This window comes from Chiloscyllium plagiosum, unplaced genomic scaffold (genome assembly GCF_037043375.1).
Source record: "Chiloscyllium plagiosum isolate Xiang-an unplaced genomic scaffold, Cpla_swu_hap1 HiC_scaffold_4, whole genome shotgun sequence".
NCBI classification, from domain to species: domain Eukaryota; kingdom Metazoa; phylum Chordata; class Chondrichthyes; order Orectolobiformes; family Hemiscylliidae; genus Chiloscyllium; species Chiloscyllium plagiosum.
In genome coordinates this window covers 12,960,370-12,981,169 of record NW_028270142.1, presented here as the reverse complement: position 1 = coordinate 12,981,169, position 20,800 = coordinate 12,960,370, and the positions used below count along the sequence as shown (strand labels likewise).

The 20,800-nt window shown below is 39.2% G+C and overlaps 1 protein-coding gene across 7 annotated transcripts in view; it reads left to right on the top strand.

The window, feature by feature from the left end:
* Nucleotides 1-20,383, top strand: part of cunh8orf89 (chromosome unknown C8orf89 homolog) — a 145,691-nt gene extending 125,308 nt beyond the window's left edge. For 4 of the 7 annotated variants that reach the window (XM_087985966.1, XM_043689184.2, XM_043689181.2 and 1 more), the window contains 2 exons: nt 12,893-12,948; nt 20,064-20,383. In XM_087985966.1, the coding sequence (XP_087842092.1) occupies nt 12,893-12,948; nt 20,064-20,197 (190 nt within the window). In that variant the 3' untranslated portion in view covers nt 20,198-20,383. Of the gene's footprint in view, nt 1-12,892; nt 12,949-13,146; nt 13,192-19,231; nt 19,253-20,063 lie in introns of those variants that run through there. The other 3 variants (XM_043689182.2, XM_043689183.2, XM_087985967.1) reach the window with 3 other exon arrangements.
* The last annotated feature ends 417 nt before the right edge of the window (nt 20,384-20,800 follow it).

The window sequence follows — 20,800 nt, the reverse complement described above, 5'->3', positions numbered from 1 at the left end:
CAGGCTGCGAAACTCTCTCTATCCTTCTGCCCTTCTAACTTAAACCTGTAAGCATTTGTTCCATTCATATTTTTTTTAAGGGGGTTTGCTTATTGGGACTGTTGTGTATATTCGGAACAGCACAATTAAGTCTAGTTTGGGTATACTGAGTTCTCTAGGGGTTCTTTATTCTGTTCTTTGTGTTTCATTGTGTAATGTTGCGAATTAATTTTTGTTTGTTTTAAAACCTGGTAGTCAACCTAGCTAACTTACTCCAGGTAATTTTCACTGTACAGTTAAGCGAAACAAATTACAAAGTTATGGTCCAGGTTGTCTGCTTAAGAATAGGTCCGGCCTAGTCTATAACAGTCTGCATCATTATCAGACAGTTCAGGAGAAAGTGAGGACTGTAGATGCAGGAGATCAAAGTCAAGAGTGTGGTGCTGGAAAAGTACAGCAGGTCAGGCAGCAACCGAGAAGCAAGAGAATCAATATTTCAGGCAAAAGTCCTGATGAAACATCAAATCTCCTACTCCTTGGATGCTGCCTAACCTGCTGTTCTTTTCCAGCACCACACATCATGATAATGCAGTCGACCACAACAAATATATGGATGTGGTGTTAATCAAATGGACTGCTTTGACCTGGAAGTCATTCTGCTTCTTGACTGTTGTCTGAGTTGTGCTCATCCAGGCACTAAAATCCTGACTTGTTTCTTGCACAGCAAAAAAAAGGCATTAGAAAATCAAGAAATGAATTACACCATAAATTCTCAGCCTTTGATTTACTGTTCTAGCTGTAGCAGATAGAGTTTTTAATTTTCTTTCCTTATTTTTCTTTTCTCTTTCAAAATAGACAGAGGTTTGTATCTCTAAACCCTGTTTGTGAATTTGAATTTAAAATTTTATTTCTTATTTATTTCTAAGATCCTGCACCTAGATCCGTTGTATCTGATGTCTTGAAGCACTGTAATGCTGAACTTTTTATTTCTTTACTTTTCTAATTTATTCCTAAGATCCTGTATCTAGGTACTGTTGTACCTAAGATGGCATTGTAAGTGGTAACTTTGTAGACTTTTCACTGCACTCATGTGAGTACATGAGATGGTAAACCTAATTCTATTCTATTCTATATCCAACAACAAATTGTTTTGGTTTAAAACAAGTAGGGTTTGCTACTGCATTTAAAACTCAGAAGAATGGTTCATAATGCACACTTACATACATGCATCCAAGAAAGAAAAAGAGAAAGGAAAGGGATAGAATTTAGAAACTCTAAATTTCTTACAGTCAAAGATATCATGTAAATTTGAGGATCCAGTAAGTCAGTGTCCAGTTGAGGTTCTTTCAGTTGGCATTCAGTTTTGCGCAGATGTCCTTTTCACAGGAATTCAGATATAATCAAATTGCTGATTAGTAGTAAGCTGGGAATTGTTTCACTTCGTAGGCAAAACTCAAGTTTGTTTCCAGAAATCAGACTTCTGTAAGATGTTGAGGCCAGAGGTAGGCATTTAGCTAAGTCTGGAGCTGTTTACTGTTCTGGTGTTACAAGACTGATAATCAAAAGACACAGTTGTATAATTAAAGATGATTCAAACAAGGTAGAGATTTTAGCCACTTAAATAAAAACAAATAGTGTAATTTAGAAAATCTGAAACAGACACACTCTAGAATTCTGATGAAGAGCCAATAATGGATTTGAAATGTTCATTCTGTTTCTCTCTCCAGCATTCCTGTCTTTATTTCAGTCATGTGACTGGGCTTCAGGTTGAGCCATTCAGCTAACGGGGAGGATTTGATGTCCCATCACCAGAAACCATTGAGTTTTGTTGCAAGAAAGTAATATGCAATTAGTCAAGCAATGATGTGTATTGATGATCTTTTTATCTGCACAAGCTGAAGTAGACATCTCATCTACATGTTCTTGTGCTAGCTATGTAGCTGTTATTTATGCACTTCTTGAACTTCCCTGTTGCTGAACAGATGTTTTCTTATGCATATGATTGTAGATAATTTTAATCAACCTGTTCAGCGATATTTTGACCCACCTCTGGAACAGGTGGGCCTTGAACCCAGGCCTCCTGGCTCTAAGGTAGGGAGGGACTCTAACACTGCACCTTAAGAACTCCTCTATATGATTATATAAGTAGTTTCTTCAGTTGCTCCCATCTTAAAATATCTGCACTTAACAGGGTCCTTCACTATTCAGGAGAAAGGAGTTTTCAGTGAGACAGGACAATAACATGCCATTAGAACAAAGAATAATACAGCACAGCTACAGGCCCTTCAGCCCTCCAAGCCTGCACTGACACATTTTGCCATTCCGTACTAAGACTGTCTTCACTTACAGGATCCATATCCCTCTATTCCCTTCCAATTCATGTATGCGTCCAGATGCTTCTTGAATATTGATATTATGTCTATGTAGTGACATGGGGTAAACCCTCCTGCTCAATTTAAACCAGCAACACAGAAAAGATTTATACTGTGCAGTAATCTGAAAATACAAGTGGCCAAGAACTATTTAAACTAAAAATTAACAACTTTATTTCTTCAAGTATAACAGAGAATAATTAACTAACGACTATTTACAAGTCCTTACTCTAACCTATCTTTTACCTTCCCTTCTCTAATACTAGTCCGATAAAACTCCCAATTATGATTTACAAAACAACACTTCTTATCTCAAAACCAGGCAGCTTTAGTTTCTCCTCTGTATTTCGGTCTTTCTTTTCTCCTTGGGGATACTGCTTCACAGGTTACTGATCAATAAAGGTACTTTTAAGAGAGCTATATTTATGGGCAGTGTGAAGATGCTGTTGGATTGGCAGTTCTCCTCTCAACTGTTCAATTTCCCCCGGTCGTACATCCTCAAAGCGTCAGATTGTGTCATTGGCTTTTTTAAATAGATATTTTTATTAGAAATTTAACATTTTTACAAGTTTACAAAAATAAACAAAACTCTCAGATATAAACATTGATATACAATTAACTCAAATATACAATAGCCAAAATTTAACAAAAGACAAAAAAAAACGAAAAAGAAGAAAAAAAAAAACTCAACTATCTACTAATCTAACCTACAATAACCAGAGTGTATATTTAAGTCTCTTACATGCTCGGAATTTGTTAACATCAGATGTAATAAAACCCGTATTCGTGCGGGATTCCTCTTCCGAGGGGCCCGGACCAACCAGGTTTGTAATCTCAATTAAATAAAAGCCCTTGTTAGGATAGCCGAAATATCTGTATTTATGTAATTCAAGAAGGGCTGCCATATTTTATAAAATAATTCGGTCTTTCGGTGCACCATATTTGTGAGGAAGTCAAGGGGAATACATTCCATAATTAATCTGTGCCAATTTGAAAGTCCAGGGGGGCCCTCAGCTACCCAGTTCACCAAAATATTTTTCCTTGCACAGAAAGAAAGAATAGAAAATAGTCTCTTCCCGTACGTGTCCAGGTAGGGAAAATTCAAAAAGCCCAAAAGGAGAGATACAGGGTCCACTTTAATTTCCGTTCCTAAAATTTCTGTCAGGGTACTTGCTACTTTAGTCCAATATCTACGGATCTTATGACAGGTCCATAGGCAATGTACAAGAGTGCCCACCTCTATTTTGCATTTAGGACACATTGGAGATGCTCCTGCCTTAAATTTTGCCAGTTGAACCGGTGCTATATGGGCCCTATGAAGTATCTTCAGCTGGATAGCCTGGGTTCTGTTACAGATAGTAATTCTTCTAGCATTTTCCAAAATACCATTCCACGTTTCTATAGAGATTTCTAGTCCCAATTCCTGATCCCATGTTTTAAGCAGATTATCCATATCTCCCGATACTTTATCATGTAGTAAATGATAAATAGTACCTACGGAAGATACCCCCACTGGTCGTAGGACACTACATTCTCTATCTGATTTATAAAGACTATCTAATAACGTAGTCTTCTTCTGTATATAATCTCGAATTTGGAAGTATCGAAAGAGGTCTCCATTAGGTAATCCGAATTTCTGACGCAGCTGTTCAAAAGACATCAGGACCCCATCTTTAAATAGATCCCCTAAACATGAGATACCCCTGGATTTCCAGAGTTTAAAAGTGGCATCTGTAAACCCCAGTTGGAATCCCCATGCTCCCACTATCGGTGCATAGGGGGATGTTTTATGTGAGTTGCCCTCATTTTGCCGCATTATATTCCAAGCCTTAATTGTATTTAGTATTATATGGTTTTTACAGTGATCTGTAATGATTCTTGTCTGAGAATAAAAGGTTAATAAGTGGGTATTTTACTTGAGAGGCCTCGATGTCCAACCAGATTGTGGATCAGACAAGACCCAATCAGCTATGTAACTTAGTAGGGAACTTAACTGATATTTCCTAAAGTCTGGGAAGTCCAATCCTCCCCTTGTCTGTGGAAGCTGTAGCTTCTTCAGCTTAATGAGGGGCCGCCCATGATTCCAAATAAAGGAACCCAGCCAGCCATATAGTTTACATAAAGCCGTCCTCGGCAGCATCACCGGAAGCATTCTCATAGGATATAGGAGACGGGGCAGGACATTCATTTTGATTAGTGCTATTCTACCCAACCAGGAAATTGGAAGGTCTCCCCATCGCTGGAGGTCCTGCCTTATCCTTTCCAGTAAATGCACAAAATTAGCCTTATACAACTGACCAAATACTGGAGTGATAAAAATGCCTAAATATAAGAAGCCCTCCAGGGACCAACGAAAGGGAAAAAGGGATCCATCCGCTGTGGGGTATCATAGCAAGGCCACCCATTGGCATAGCCTCCAATTTTGAAAAATTAATTTTATAGCCTGAGCATGCGCTAAATGTATTAATAACTTGGATTAGGCGAGGTACGGACATCAAAGGATTACTGAGGAATAGAAGAACATCATCTGCATAAAGGGTAATTTTATGTTTACCTGTACCAATCCTCGGGGCCGTTATATTAGAATCAGCTCGTATAGCTTCTGCTAGTAGTTCAATTATTAGCGTAAATAACAATGGCGAGAGGGGACATCCCTGATGGCAGCCCCTACCCACCCTGAAGCTATCCGAACCTAATCCATTGGTAACCACAACTGCTTTGGGATCACTATACAATGTTGAGATCCATTTGGTAAACACCTGTCCAACGCCAAACCTTTCCAATGTGTAAAACAAATATGACCATTCAACCCTATCAAATGCCTTTTCCGCGTCTAATGAAACCACTCTCCTGGTATCTTTCTCTGATGACAGGCTTGAATCATATTCAAAACCCTTCTAATATTATTGGATGATCTACGGCCCTTAATAAACCCCGTCTGATCCTCCTTTATAATATGTGGTAGTATCCTTTCTAGTGTCAGTGCTAACGTTTTAGAAAGGATTTTAAAATCTACATTTAGCTAGGATATTGGTCTATATGATGTACAATCTTCTGGGTCCTTTCCTTTTTTAAGGATAAGAGAGATATTTGCCTCTTTCAGCGAAGGCGGGAGACAGCCCTGACTATATGCATAGTTATACATGTCCATAAGTGGACCAGCCAATATTTCTGTAAATTCTTTATAGAATTCAGCTTGAAAACCATCTGGGCCAGGTGTCTTACCACTCTGAAGTTGCCTAATTGCATCAAGTATTTCTTGGAGTGTAAGAGGAGCATTTAGGACCGATACTTGTTCCAGAGTTAGGCCTGGAAAGGTCAAATTTTTTAAAAATGACTGCATCCTCCTCGTTCTATCTTCACAATCCTGCGATTTATATAACTCAGAATAAAATTATCTAAAGATCGCATTAATCTTTTTATGATCAGGAGTCAAAATACCCGTACTTTCCTTGATAGACGTAATAGTCTGAGGGGCCTTTTTTTTCTTTGCAAGAAATGCTAAGTATCTACCCGGTTTGTCGCCATATTCATATAACCTTTGATTTGCAAATAATATTTCCCTCTTAGCCGTTTGAGTAAGCGTAGTGTTTAGAGCTGTCCTAAGAGCTGTAATCCTTTGCAATTTAATAATAGAAGGTCTATCAGTGTATGCTGTTTCAGCTGCTTTTAAGCGAGCTTCAAGCAGACGCTGTTGTTCTCTCTTCAATTTCTTCTGGGTCGCTGAATAGGAGATGATCAAACCTCGCATGTAAGCTTTGATGGTCTCCCACATCATTGTCGGGTTGCTAGCTGTACCTGAATTAATTTCTAAAAAAGTTTTAAATTCTTGAGAGAAGTACTTTACAAATTTACTATCTTTCATTTGGAAAGGGTCCATACGCCAATGCCGAGGGGATGTCCCATTGTTCCTCACCTTAGTTTCCATATATACAGCAGCGTGGTCGGAAATTGCTATACTACCTATTTTACAGGATGATATGGAATTTAAATAAATCGAGGGGGCAAAAAACATATCAATTCTGGTATGACATTTATGTGGATTAGAGTAGAAAGAAAAATCTCTGCCCTGTGGATGAAGACATCTCCATACATCTAGTAATCCTAATTCTATGTTCAGATCCATCAATTGTCTAGATCTGGGAGATACTCCTGCAGTACTCTTGGGAATCCTATCTATTTCCGGATCCATAATACAATTAAAGTCTCCCCCTATATTTATATGACAGGCACCAAAAGCCATCAATTTTGCAAAGGCTTCCATTATAAATTTAAAGGGGTGTGCCGGGGGGCAGTACAAATTTAAAATCCCATATTCCTCTCCATTTATGAGGGCTTTAATCAAGATATATCGTCCAGATTCATCTTTTATCTGCTTTAGGATTTTGAAAGGGAAATTCTTTCGAACAAGAATAACAACTCCCCTGCTTTTTGAGCTAAAAGAAGAAAAAATGGCCTGATCAAATCCACCCTGTCGTAATTTCAAGTGTTCTTTATCTGACAGGTGTGTCTCCTGTAGGAGAGCTATATCAACTCTTTCCTTCTTAAGATTTGATAATATTTTCTTCCTTTTGACTGGCGAATTACTCCCCTTGACATTCCAGGTGCACCACTTAACCGACTGATCAATCATAATCATCTAGGCCAATCCGAGACCCCTCAGGAGGGGGAACCCTATCCAGAACATCCCAAGCGTAGAGCATATAAAATTTACAAAAATAAAATCTCTCTAATACACCCACAACAATACAATAAAAAACTATTTCTAAATAAAAAAAATATAAAACGTATCTAAGTGGAGATTTTCTCCCTTGTTCCCAGGGGGTATCACTTCCTCTCCAAAAGTCCATCATATCCTCTCCCAACCAATGCCCCACCCTTGACCCAGGCATTCCTCAATAAAATGAGGAGAATTCAAATATAATACAAAGCTAGAGTTAACAGTGAGCACCCTACCCCCACCCATACCAACACCTGGATATATTTGGTAATGTTAATACCATATATAAACATATAATTATAAAATTACCACCTCAACAAATAATAATTAAATATAATAATACAAAATAACAAGGGAAAACAACCCTGCTCCTAGAGACAGAGGTAAAATTGAATAAGGTAACCACCTCCCCCCACCAACATTAACCAAGCCCCCCAGCTTATATATATATATATATATATATATATACACACATATATACACACACATATACATACATCCCTCATATATACATAAAATAATAAAAGAAAACAACCCCAAGGGGGGGGTGAGAAAATCAAATCCCTCTCCCCACCCCCATGATAATATTAAACAGTAAGGTAGGAGAAAAAAAAAAGGGGGGATATAAACCAAAGTGGGGGGAAAGGCAAACCAACATCCATTATGTCTTACAGTTTATCTAAGAGAGTCCAAGAATTCCTTAGCCTTTTCTGGCGATCCGAAGTTATATACGGATCCTTCATGGTTAAAGCGTAACGTCACTGGGTAGCGTAAGGAGTACTGAATATTTAAGTCCCTTAAACGCTTCTTCTCCTCGTCGAATGCCTTTCTCTTTCGAACCAGAGCCGGGGAAAAGTCCTGAAATAGCATGATCTTGGATCCTTTATAGATCATAGCTTGGGGTCTTTTCCGAGATTTCTAGAGGCTTCTAGGAGTATCTGCCTCTCCCTGTAGCTCTGCAGCCGGAACAGGACCGGGCGTGGGCGCTGGTTCGAGCCGGGCCCGCGTATTGCGACCCGGTAGGCCCATTCTACCCTTACCTGGCCTGATCCAGCTTCCAGATTTAAAAGTTGTGGCAGCCACTGCTCCAAGAATGCTGTAAGCTGGCCTTCCTCTTCCCGTTCGGGAAGGCCCAGCAAACGAATATTTTTTCGACGACCTCGATTATCGAGGTCGTCAATGTAATTCTCTAAGGTCCGGACTCGCTGTTCGAGAGTCCGGACGTGATCCACGGCCGATTGAGCTGTAGTTTCGGAGGTCGCGGCCTTTAACTCTGCCCCTCCGACTCGGCACTTCATTTCTTGGATAGCTCAGTTGTGCTTCTGCAGCGCGGCCAAGAGTGAGTCCCATCGATTTCGGGACTCCTCGATGAAAGCGTCGATCTTCGCATCCAGCTTGGAGATCATCTCCACAAGGCTTGTTACTGTAGGTAAGTCCCCCGGGGCAGCTGTGGACGCCTCTGCTGCAGCTGGAGAGGTTGGGGGAGGGGTTCCTGCTTGTTGAGAGCTGCGGGCTCCCTTCCCTTTAGTCATTTTAATTAAAGATTCAATTGTTTAAGTTTAATATTAAACAAATAATTAAATTAAACAACTATTATAAATGATTTGGTGAGTGTGGTGGGGGTGGGTGACCCACTTTACCCAAGTCTTGTGAGGAGCACTGTAGACTCAGACTTGCTGGGTCGCCGCCATCTTGGATCCCCCCGTGTCATTGGCTTTTAAGATTGTCACTATACTAAATTCCAACTGGATTGGAGTCTGGTATTTTTCAGGGTATAATTTAAACTGATTGGCCGAATATTCAAATTTGTTTTTGTCTCCAGGCAACAAGCTAATCGAGTTGTTCGACCAAGTGTGACATTGTTACCTTATTGAGAACACTTGGTGCTGTGTCCGGTAGTTCTGCTGCGTTTAACTCAAAGTACACCCACATTTTCAAAATATCTACTTCCATCCCCACTTCTGGCAGCACATCTTTGGGTGCAAAACCTGCCTCACACATCTCTTTTAAACTTTCCCCCCCACACACACACACACCTTGAACCTATGTCCCCTGGTAATTGACACCTCCACCCTGAGTAAAAACCTTATATTTTCCACTCAATCCATGCCAATGACAATCTTATAAACCTCTATCAGGACTGATGTTTAGTGGTTTCTAAGGCTTCAGTCAGCATATAATATCCAGTGTTGTGCAGTGAAGTCTGTCATGATAAGCAGCAGGTTGGGAGCAATCCTGAGGATTTCAGTCTTCCATTATCAGTTAGCCTTCAATGTTTCACAAATTGTATATAAACTAAATTGCCCTAAAAATGCTTGATCATTCTGTGGGATAGTGTTTAGAGAGAGAGAGAGGCAATGCTTCATGCAGCTTATCTTGGGAGGCCGTTGAATTATAAAAGTGAGTAGAAATGTGAATGCCCCATAATACACTTACCAGCCTTGAAAAGTAAGGCTCTCCTTTGAAAAGCTGAAAGATAGAATGAAATGTTTCCGACAGAGATGTGTAGAATCATTGTTGGTTCCGTCCTTTCACTCATAAGGTGGGTGTAGGTGTGGATGAGCTATACAGGGTATGCCCTGCTACTATCCTGTTGCTTGTTGTCAATGTGCCCTTGGCCACAGTCAGCAACATGATGGTTCAAGGATTCCTGATGTCTGATGTGACAAGAATCAAGGGGTTGATTGCTTGTGAGAGAAAGGCAATGCTTGACCACTACAACTTGTTTCATCCTTGGGATATTTGAAGAGACTGCTTCAATCACAAATGGATATAACTTTAACAAGAATCTGGAACACATATTTAAAGAGAGTAAATACTCGGTTATTCCTGGAGATCTCAGCATTCCATATGAATGATCATTCTCTTCTCCAGCCAACTCCAGCATTTTCTCCTTGAGTGAGGACCACCATCCTGCCACCCTTTGTCCAGTCATGACACTTTTTTTCTACAATAAAACAAAAGGAGAGATTGAGTAGAATGGAAGTTAATATGAGAAGCCTTAATGGTAATACAGGGGTAGGAGAGGTATGTCCCTGTGAGTAAATAGGAAATGCAGAGTAAAGAATCAACAGAACTTCTTGTGCAACTAGCAAATTTATGTAATTCACACTCCCCATACTCCATAAAACCCAAAAGCTGCTGCAATCAGAAACAAAACCAGAAATTGCTGGAAAAGCTCAGCAGGTCTGGCAGTATCTGTGGAGAGAAATCAGAGTTAACATTTCTGGTCCATTGACATTTCCTCAGAACTGATGGTAGCCAGAAAAAAAGTGTTTTTTTATGCAGAAGAGATCCATGCTTGCTGGATACTGGGGAACTATATCATGTGTTCAAATTTCAGTCCTTTAAGATGTAAAATGATAATTTCTCTCTCATGGTCAGAAGTCTTTGAATTTCCAGGTGAAATTATGGTTGAGTGTTTGTCGGAGTGAATCTGTGCTGGTGAAAATAAAATAGTCCCTGGTGAATTCTCAGTCTGCGTTAGGCAGGGGTTTTTTTCTTCTGTGTGGAAGAATATTCCCTCCTGTCCTGATCGTTTCGAGACTGGCTTTTAACTTCCTTCAGGTTACCTTTGATCATGTGATTGCAAGTCAGCATTTCCCATTATCCATGATATAATGGGCTGGAGCCAGGGTGATTTATACGCAATGCGAGAATGAGTTGAGAGTGTGGTGCTGGAAAAGCACAGCAGGTCAGGCAACATCTGAGGAGCAGGAGAATCGACGTTTCGGGCAAAAGCCCTTCATCAGGAATGAAGCAGCACGCTGACATGATGAAGGGCTCCTTGGATGCTGCCTAACCTGCTGTGCTTTTCCAGCACTACACTCTCAACTGTGATCTCCAGCATCTGAGGTCCTCACTTTCTCCTACACAGTGAGAGAATTGTTGGTGATTAATCAGCATTTCATTTATGATTAGCTCATTGGAAAACTTCATTTTTTTATTACTCAGTCCTTAGCAGATCTGGCAGTTATTGTCTGTTAAATTTCTTCAATTGAGTTGTTGAGTGTGTGTGTATGTGTCTGTGTGTGGGGGTTGGGGGCGAGGGAATGGTGACCTGAGCTGACGGGGTTGGGCAGCGGCGCAAGGAGGTGCAGGGCGGCCAGCGGGTGGGGAGGGGGTGGGGTTGGAGGGTCGGACAGCATTGGGGGTGGGGTGGGGCAGACAGGGTGGGAGAGCTCATGCGCAATGTGCTACTGCCTAGTTTTCTGAATGGGGACAGGACTTAGCAAGTGCTCGCTGTGTCAATACAATTGAACTGTTGAGGGGGAGAGGGAGGTTTCAGCAATGCGGAACGTCTCTTACACACAAGTGTGTGTGTCTGCTCAGAAACAAACCCTGAGATAGTGAGAGGGTGCAAGGCAGGCAGCGCAAGGAAAAAGGAAACTTCAGAAAACTCCAAGCCCCAGAGGAGAGGCTTTGAATCATTTATCCGAAGAATCAATTATCTGAATCAAACGCCCATCTCGTTCAGATCATCGAGGTTTCTCTGTATATGGCTTACAGAGCCACCATATAGAAGATCTTACCCAACACAACCTTACTGAAGGCCGTAAAAGAATGAGACCCCAGTTTCATCTGGATAAACTATTTGCACTTTTAAGCAGGCTTCCGGATATATTGGGCAAAACCTTTTGCCGTTGGACATCTTGCATGGCAACTGCCTACAAGTCACTGTGGCAGTAGTGAGGATACCAGCAGGCTTTACTCTGGAATCAAAAACCTGGGGTCAGAAGTTTTGCATGACTAATTAGAGGCAATCCTTGTGTTCAGTGGTGCCCTGGGAGCCACAAAGTCAGGCTCTGAGTGTCTCAAGGGGTGACACAGGCTACAAGTTGGTAGGAGAAGGGCTGTGTTTTTCAAGGTGGGATTGCGGGGAGAGAGGACCTAGAAATCAGCAGGAAAGACAATGGAAATGCTGTTTGCGGGATACACCCCACCATGTCCAGTTGATGCCTGGAACCCTTAACTGCTACTTCCACACTATATGGGTTTGGTATTTCTTTTATTATACATCGATCATTTTTATCTCTGTGGTGACAGTAGGTGATAAATTGTTCTGGATTCCCTATGAGGTGTTTGGAGTCTCCTCCTGAGCATTGCCTAATCGGTTGTGAACCAAAACTAAGGGTTCAGTTAGCTTTGAATTTAGAAACTGACCATTTACTTATTCTGTTGATAAGTCCACAATGACTTCACTTTTATTTCCTTGCACTTTGCACAAATATTGCTCAAAAGAGGGCATATTAGTTTCACTTTATTCCTGAGATTTTTTTTTTCTTCGTCAGTTTGCTGCATGTCCTCATAATGGAGGTTCAGGGCCTGGTGGTGAGAGAACAAATATACTAAGTCAGAATTTAAACAGATGGGGATAATTAAAGAGACTAAGTTTCCGAAAACTTTTAGAAGGCCTTAAAAGTCACCTTGACCAATTGGCAAACTTTGCCAAGAATGAAATTACAAGCAAAGGTGAAGTGAAGAAAACATGAAGCCAACTAGAATTTGAGGGGCACATAGCAAACTCCACTAAGGATCCACTTCACAACCTATCGAAATGATCTTTTTAAATACAGTTCAAATTAATTCCAAATGCCCATATAGATCAATTGTAAACAATAAACCTTTTTATTGTTAAAAATTACCTTGCAATTCTTCACCTATTTTTATGGAAACCATCTTGGAACTTTTTTAAACATTGCTGACATGAAAACGTTTGTTAATTTTGTTCTTCAAAGATAAACTTGACATTCAATAATTTTCTGTCTGCTTTAGATAATTAATCAAAATCTAAAATAAGTTCTGCTTTTATTTCATTCAGTTCGAAGACACATAATGGCCTCTGTTCTTCGCTATCAATTCCGTCTAATCAAAAATGTGAGTATTTTATGATCATTTAAAAATCAATTTAGTTAAGTGTGATGTGGTATAATTAACCTTTTATGTAACTTATCAAAAAGATTTCTAAATTTATAAATTTAATCATTCAGAATTTTTTGTATATATTGGTGCTTTTGATAAGTTTTTAATTGCAAGAGTCAATAACTGAACAATGTTTTATATGCATATTATTAGAATGGTGTTTTCATCATGCAGTAGCATATCTTGATTCTAATTTTGGTAAGTATGTTTTTTCAAAGCTTGTGATCCTTTAAGTAACAACATAACATTTTGGATACTTTACTTCATATAGAAATCTGTTAATATTCCAAGAAGTCTCAGAAGAACTTCAAAACATTGCAGCAGACAAAGTTTGATCAAGTGGGGGAAATAGAGTATCAGAGTAAAATTGCAGGGAACATAAAAACTGACTGTAAAAGCTTCTATAAATATATGAATACAGAAAGATTAGTAAAGACAAATGTAGGTGCCTGACAGTAAGAAACTGAGGAAATTATAGTGGAGACAAAGGAATTGCAGAAGAATTCAATGCATATTTTGGTTCAAGTCTTTCCAAAAAGTGGGCACATAAATAACCTCCCAGAAATAGTGGTCAGCCAAGCGTCCAGGCAGAGGGTAGAATTGGAGGAAATCAGTATTATTTTTAAAAAAGTGCGACTGAAATTAATGGGGTTACAGACTGATAATTCACCAGAGTCTAATGATGTACATCCCAGAGTAATAAAAGAAGTGGCCTTGGAAATTTTTGAATAGATTGGTTGTATTCTTCTAAAATTCAGTAGACTCCGGAGCAGCTCCTACAAATTAACCTCACCATTTAAAAAGAGAACGAGAGAAAAAGAAAATTAGAATTACAGAACAGTTAGCCTACTGTCAGTAGTGGAGAAAATTTAGAATCTATAATAAAAAGACATGATAAATGAACACTTGGAATGTATTAATTGCATTGAACAAAGCCAGCATGAGTTTATGAAATGCAATCACACTTAACAAATCTGCTGAAAGCCTTTTGAGGATGCAATGTGTCAAATTGGTAAAGGAAAACCAGTGGATATGATATTTTGGACTTATGGAAAGCATTTGATAATGTCTCTCATAAAAGATTGGTGGGCAGAGGTTAAAGCACATAGGACATGGGGTCATATATTGGCATAGATTGAGAATTGGTTGACAGACAGGAAAGAGAGACTGGGACTAAATGTGTCTTTTTCCAGGTAGCAGGCAGTGAGTCTTGGGTTACCACAAGGATCTGTGTTTGGGTGCCAGCTATTCATGCTATGTATAGATATTATACATTGGGGAACCAAATTCAACTTTTCCAAGTTTGTAGATAACACAAAACTGGGGAAATTGAATTGCAAGGAGGATTCATGGTGATTTAGACAAGTTGAGTGAGTGGGCAGACACATGCAGATGCAGTAACATTTGGCTAAATGTGGTCATACACTTTGGTGTGTAAAACAGAAAGGCAGAATATTATTTAAATGCTGATATCTTGGAAAATGTGGATGTACAAGAGAATATGGATGTCCTTGTACATCAGTCAATGAAAGTAGACAGACAGATGCAGCAAGCAATTTGGAAGCAAATGGTACCCTGGCCTTCATTACAAGATTTGAGTTCAGAAATAAGGATGTCTTACTGCAGTTATACAGGGCATTAGTGGAGCTCCATCTGGAATATTACTTGCCTACCTGATGCAAGGTATACTTCCTATAGAGGGAGTGCTATATAGGCTGATACCAAGATGGCACAACTGTCTTGATTAGATTAGATTCTCTACAGTGTAGAAACATGCCCTTCGGCCCAACCAGTCCACACCAACCCTCCGAAGAGTAACCCACCCTGACCCATTTCCCTCTGACTAATGCACCTAACACTATGGACAATTTAGCATTGCCAATTCACCTAACTTGCACATCTTTTGGCTGTGGGAGGAAACCGGAGCACCCGGAAGAAACCCACGCAGACATGGGGAGAATGTGTAAACTCCACACAGTCAGTCACCCGAGGCTGAAATCAAACCTGGGACCCTGGTGCTGTGAGGCAGCAGTGCTAACCACTGAGCTACCGTGCCACCCCTCTTTTGAAGAGAAATTAGTTTGTCTGGGCCTGCATTCACTGAAGTTTGAGATGAGCCTAAGTGCAGAATGTTTCCTTCATTTAGGTGTCTAGAGCCGGGGGTCACAATTTCAGGATATATTGTAGCTATTTAGAAATGAGATGAGGAAAGATTTCTCCACCACAGATCGCTGTGGATGCCAAGTTACTGAATATATCAAGAAAGAGATAGATAAACTTTGATGTTAAAGGCATCCAGGGGTAGGGGGAGAAAGTGGGAATATGGCCATATTGAATAGCAGAGCAAACTTTAAGCTGAATGGGTGACTCCTGCTCTTAGTTTTTATTTTTATGTAACTTCATCTAAAGTAGAAAGTTTTCTCAGCTTTGGTGATAAAGGACAGCTGTTTGAAATGGGGAGAAAATACTTAGTTTTGATGTTTCTGGAAAAAAGTAACAGGAGAACATATTAGTCAGAATTCTTTCTTAGCTTCAGTTGTTTATAAAAGGTAAATCATAACATAAAGACAAATTGTGATTGCTTTTAATTATTGTATACATTTTCGATCATGAATGAAAAGTTAACCTATAATAATTACAACATATAATATGTAGTGAAGTGTGACTTCTATAAATACAAGGAAACTGGTCTTTAAGTGTCACATATATCTTGTGTAGAAAACACCTTAAGGGGTAAAACACACATTCTTTGTCATATAGTCTGCTGTGTGAGGAATGCTTTTGGATGTTGCACCACTTAGTTTGATTTTTCACTCAATAATTTTGAGTTAGAGTTACAAATGCTAACCCTCCAGGATTGTCTTGGAGTCTCCAGGAATTAAACATTAATCTCTTTGACACTGCTATGAGCAAGCCAACACAAACAAAAACTGCAGATGCTGAAGATCTGAAACAAATACAGAAATTACTGGAGAACATAACATTCTGAAGGGTCACTGGACTTGAAACATTAACTCTGTTTTCTGTCCACAAGAAAAAATGATATTAAAGACAATTGTGTTTCTTCCAACTTTTATGTAGAGTATATAAAAGCCTATTCTGAGAGAAACACCAGGCATACTTGATAATGCCAACTAGCACAGAACTTCATTGTTGCTAAACAGTGAGCAACTCATGCTCTCACAACCAAAAGACAAATGAAAATTCTAAAGTCCTGAGACATCCTGTTGCAAACAGTGATGCACCCTTAGGAAGAGGCTTAGTGTGCTTCTCCATCTGGAAATATGACAGAATCTGGCATTTCAATGCAAAAGACACTACTAAAATGTTCATAATCACCTTCCATCAGAGGTGCCATGTGGGTGATCTTTCTTAACCTCTGTTTGATCCCTGCCATACTAATGCTGAACTACAGTTGACTCTGTATCAAGTTGTGATTTCAGTTGATGTTATTATTGGAGAGGTCAGATCCTAGACTAACATCTGGCTTGATAAATTTTTTTTTGGTTTTAACATGGTGGTCTTTCAGTGAAACACAAGCATGCGATCCTACAGATATTATGCAAAAGAAATGAAGATAAAATAAACCTAACTATTACATATAACACAAGTATAAAATTTTTCAAAGCCCACAGCAAACTACAATTTCATTAATCCCAACAGCATTCCTTTACACTGCTCAAACAACAGAGAGAGGATCACATGTAGGGTGTGACTCAGCTGTGGCTTCAATTCCCTGGTCTTGAGAATCTGATTACCTCTTCTTTGAATTTTCATACAATAGAGTTTAGACTTTCTAAACTTCAGATAACCCCTTCAAGGTTTTAATAAAACATTCCTGGTTTTAAAACTTTACAACTTAACCATTCTAAACCATCCATCTTTATTGGGAGCAAGTATTTTACATATCCAGCTTCAACCAAATCATCTGCGAAACTGCCAGATTAAGTCTCAAAAACATTTTTCCAAATGATGGGTTTTTTTTGCAATTGATTAGGAGAAACAACCAATTTCAGACCTAAACTGAAGGTGTAATGCACAACTGCTTACTTTGCTTCCTTGTAGAAACTCTCCCAATGAAAACACTGCACACCAGGAACTCTCTCATACTGATTTTAAAATGAATCACCTTAGCTAGGGAAATAATTACAAGTTAAATATTAAATCCCCTACAGACACAGAAAACCTACATACTACTAACTCAAAATCCAAACTCTAAAAGTAAATTATATTGAAATATATATAAATCCCAGCATATGTCACAACTATGTTGTGATATCGAGAGATGACAGAGGGCTGAGCACCATTGTGAGAAAAGGTGTTTTACTGGACTAACATATTATTGCACTGACAAGCCATCTCAACGTGCGATGAATGGAAATGTTGTCACGCACCATTTCTTTACCTACCCAATACTCAGTTTATGTTCCTTCAGGGACATTGGGTTCCAGACATTTGACATAGAAGGGTGGTTAGTGGAAAGTTGCTACCAACTGAGGAATTATTATTGAATGTCTCCATGCCAGCGTCTCTAACCCCTCTTGGTCATCACCCAAACTCAATGCTTTTATATAGATCTTGGCAATATCCAGCAGTATTCCCAGAAAAATGAATGCTTATTCAGACACCTCAAAGTGTTTTCAAGCCTATTAAGAATTTTTGAAATGCAGATAGTGTTGTAATATAGGAAATGTGGCTGTCAGTGTGTGCAACACAAGCTCCTACATGATAATGACCAAATTATCAACTTTCATGATGTTAATTGAAGGTTATCCAAAATACTGAGGATAATTCCCCTACTGTTACTCAAAATAATACTGCAATATCCTTTATATCCGTCCCACTGACAGGGTAAACAGGGGATTTGTTTACATCTTATCTCAAAGATGGCAATGACAGAATATTCTCCAACTCTGCAAATCCAAGCCATTAAAAAGAAATCCAGAACTTCTGAGTTCTGTTCTGGGACAGAGGGATCCTCTGGGAGCCAAGCCAGGCATGACAGTGTGCGATGGACCAGTTTGTCTGGCATTCATTTATTCACAAAATATTGTCCTTCTCACTTTAACAATTTGAAGTGGTGAAAAATGCACCAGTCTTTACAAAGTTTGAAAAACATGCTTATTGTTGATGTTTATAAATAGCTAAGTCTATCTACTCCTGAAATGTTAGTCTGAATTCAGGGTCATTCAAACAATATCAGTGTTCCCAGGTAAGAGCTTGTTAAATATAACTTCAAAGTCCAGTGACCCTTCTTCAGAACTGATTGTAGCTAGGAAAAGGTTGGAATATCTGCTGAAGATAGGGAGGGGAGGAGTAAACAATAAGTAGACATGGAGCACACACAGAGAGAGAAAACAGCAATTGGGCAAAGGAATGGGTAAAGGCCAGCCTGGGAGAAAGTAATGGTGATGAAGACGGGAAAACTTTTGGAACAGAATTTCTGTTGGACAGATGCACAGAGCTTCTTCAAGGTGGGCAAACCTGGAAGAAATGATGGTTGTTCAGCAGATCATGAAGTTAGTTATTTGTAGTTTTTCTTACCCAGGATGTTCACTTTCTTTACATGTAGACTTAGCATTGGAGTTAAGCTGTGAGACTTTTAAAAAGTAGCAGTCTCAGGTTTAAAAATACATGCCTTGTTCTGCTGCTAATATTCTACAATGTCTGTTCTTTGCAGAATGATTAGTTTTTCTCTGGTTCTTGGAATAACACATGTATTATCTGAAACCATTTTTAGGGATGTGATGGCAATGTTCAGTGCATTCTATTGACCAAATAATGGCTTGGGAATAGGGTGATGGATGCACAATGGGAAAGTCATTGATAACCTGCCCCATCCCAGCTACAATTATCTCACAGGGAGATCTTATTTGATATTCCATCCTTGCATCTCCGACATGTGTAGCAGCATTTGTTTGTTGGATTCTTTTTTGTTGAGCTAATAAGAATGGTCATTTTTCCACTGGAATACCATCTGCATTTCAGAATCTTCCAGAAGTATTCTCAAATATAACTTAATCCTTTGTCTGTACAATTTGAAATTGTGAACATTATCATATTCTGAATGCAGGGCCACATTTAAAGTTAAGATCAAGAAATGTCTTCATTTGGCATGACAATTTCTTTAATTCTATTTCAGTGTTAGAAATGTATAAATGGATTCAATAATATTACTTTTAATAATTCTTACTTTTCCTTTTATGGGGCTGAATTTTACCTGGTTCCTGGGATCAAGCTGAGAGCGGCCGATAAAATGGTGAGGGAAGACAGATTTAGAGTGCCAGTCGTCCTACCAATGCCAATCCATCTTGTCAATGGTGGGCCAAGTGGTAGGCAGCACTCACTCCCAAAGGGCAACTGCACTAATTAAATGACCAGTCAAGGATTTCATTCCTTGCCACTGGTACTTGACCAGTGGTGGTGGGGTCTTTAACATTTGAGGAAATCACAAGTGTGTTTGAGGAAAGCACATGATGGTGTCCCTGAGGGGTTGGGGGCAATGGGTAGGTGAGCTAAGTGGCACTCATTGTCAGATACTCTTTGGTCCAGTTAGGGACCTGTGTAACAATGCTACTCCTGTGGCTAAAGTGCTGGCTGCCCTCACCAAAACCTTCATCTGCTGGCATTTGCTTGACTGGTATCTGCTATGGTCCAACTCATTTATCTTTATTTACATATTCATCAATATGCCTTTGTGCTCCAGGGCACTTCTTCTGGCAGTACTACTGAGTTGGCTGAACTGCAAACCCCTCAGCATCTCTTGGGGGTTTGGGATATTGCTTTAATTGGCTATCCTTCATAAAACATGGCCTCAGATCATGCTGCCAGCTAAAGCAGAGTCACCTCCTGCTTACAGTGACCCATACTGCCCCAAAAAATCCCAGCATGTGTTTTCTTACAGTGCTACAACAAAATCCCTTTATTTGAATGGTAGGATCATGGCTATTATTTTGTGAAAATAGTAATTTGAACTGTGCTTAGTTTCTAGAAATCAAGACAGTACTGTATTTATTTTTCTTCAAGAATTCTGTGTTGTGATCTTCACTCATTTGCATTTTTTGGTGCAGTACACAGCTACCACAACCCTCTTCAGGGTGCATCAGCTTCGTTCATTCATCGGTTGACAGAAATAGCTGGTTTGGAATGCGATACCATTCGGCAAGAAAAAATACGCAAACTGAAGAAGAGATCAGACTGCTGAAGATATTTTAATTGTTTCACTATATATTTCAATGCTAAAGCAAAACCGTACTGAATGAGATATGACTAATGAGACTGACGTAACTAACCCAGTAGAAACAACTTAGTTTGCCAAACTGAGCTATCTGGTCAGGATTTTATATTTACCTGCACCTTAGAAAAGATAATAAATATATATTGATCTATTCACTGATGTGATAAAGTCTTCATTTTGGCATAGGTCAGTCGAGTCTATATCTACGTCCACTTCAAGTCATAAATTTAAGTTTTAACATTTCTTAAAAACTAAAATTAATTACACAAGTGTCTGGAATATAATTTATAAGTAGATTATAGAAAGGCACAACGTAGATCATAGCAACAGGAATCCAAGACTTTTTTTAAGGGATTATGAACAGATTATATCTTAAAATATATAAGTGCTACCTTGTGAAGAAGTATTGGGGTTAGGTTTTTGCTGGTATTATACTAAAAAGAATAAGTACAGAAGTGGGCTCTTTCCCCTTTCTCCAATTAATAAGATCATGGCTGAAGTTCTACATCAACTTCACTTTCCCATCCTACCCTCATATTGAATATAATTATTGACTGAGCATTCATATCT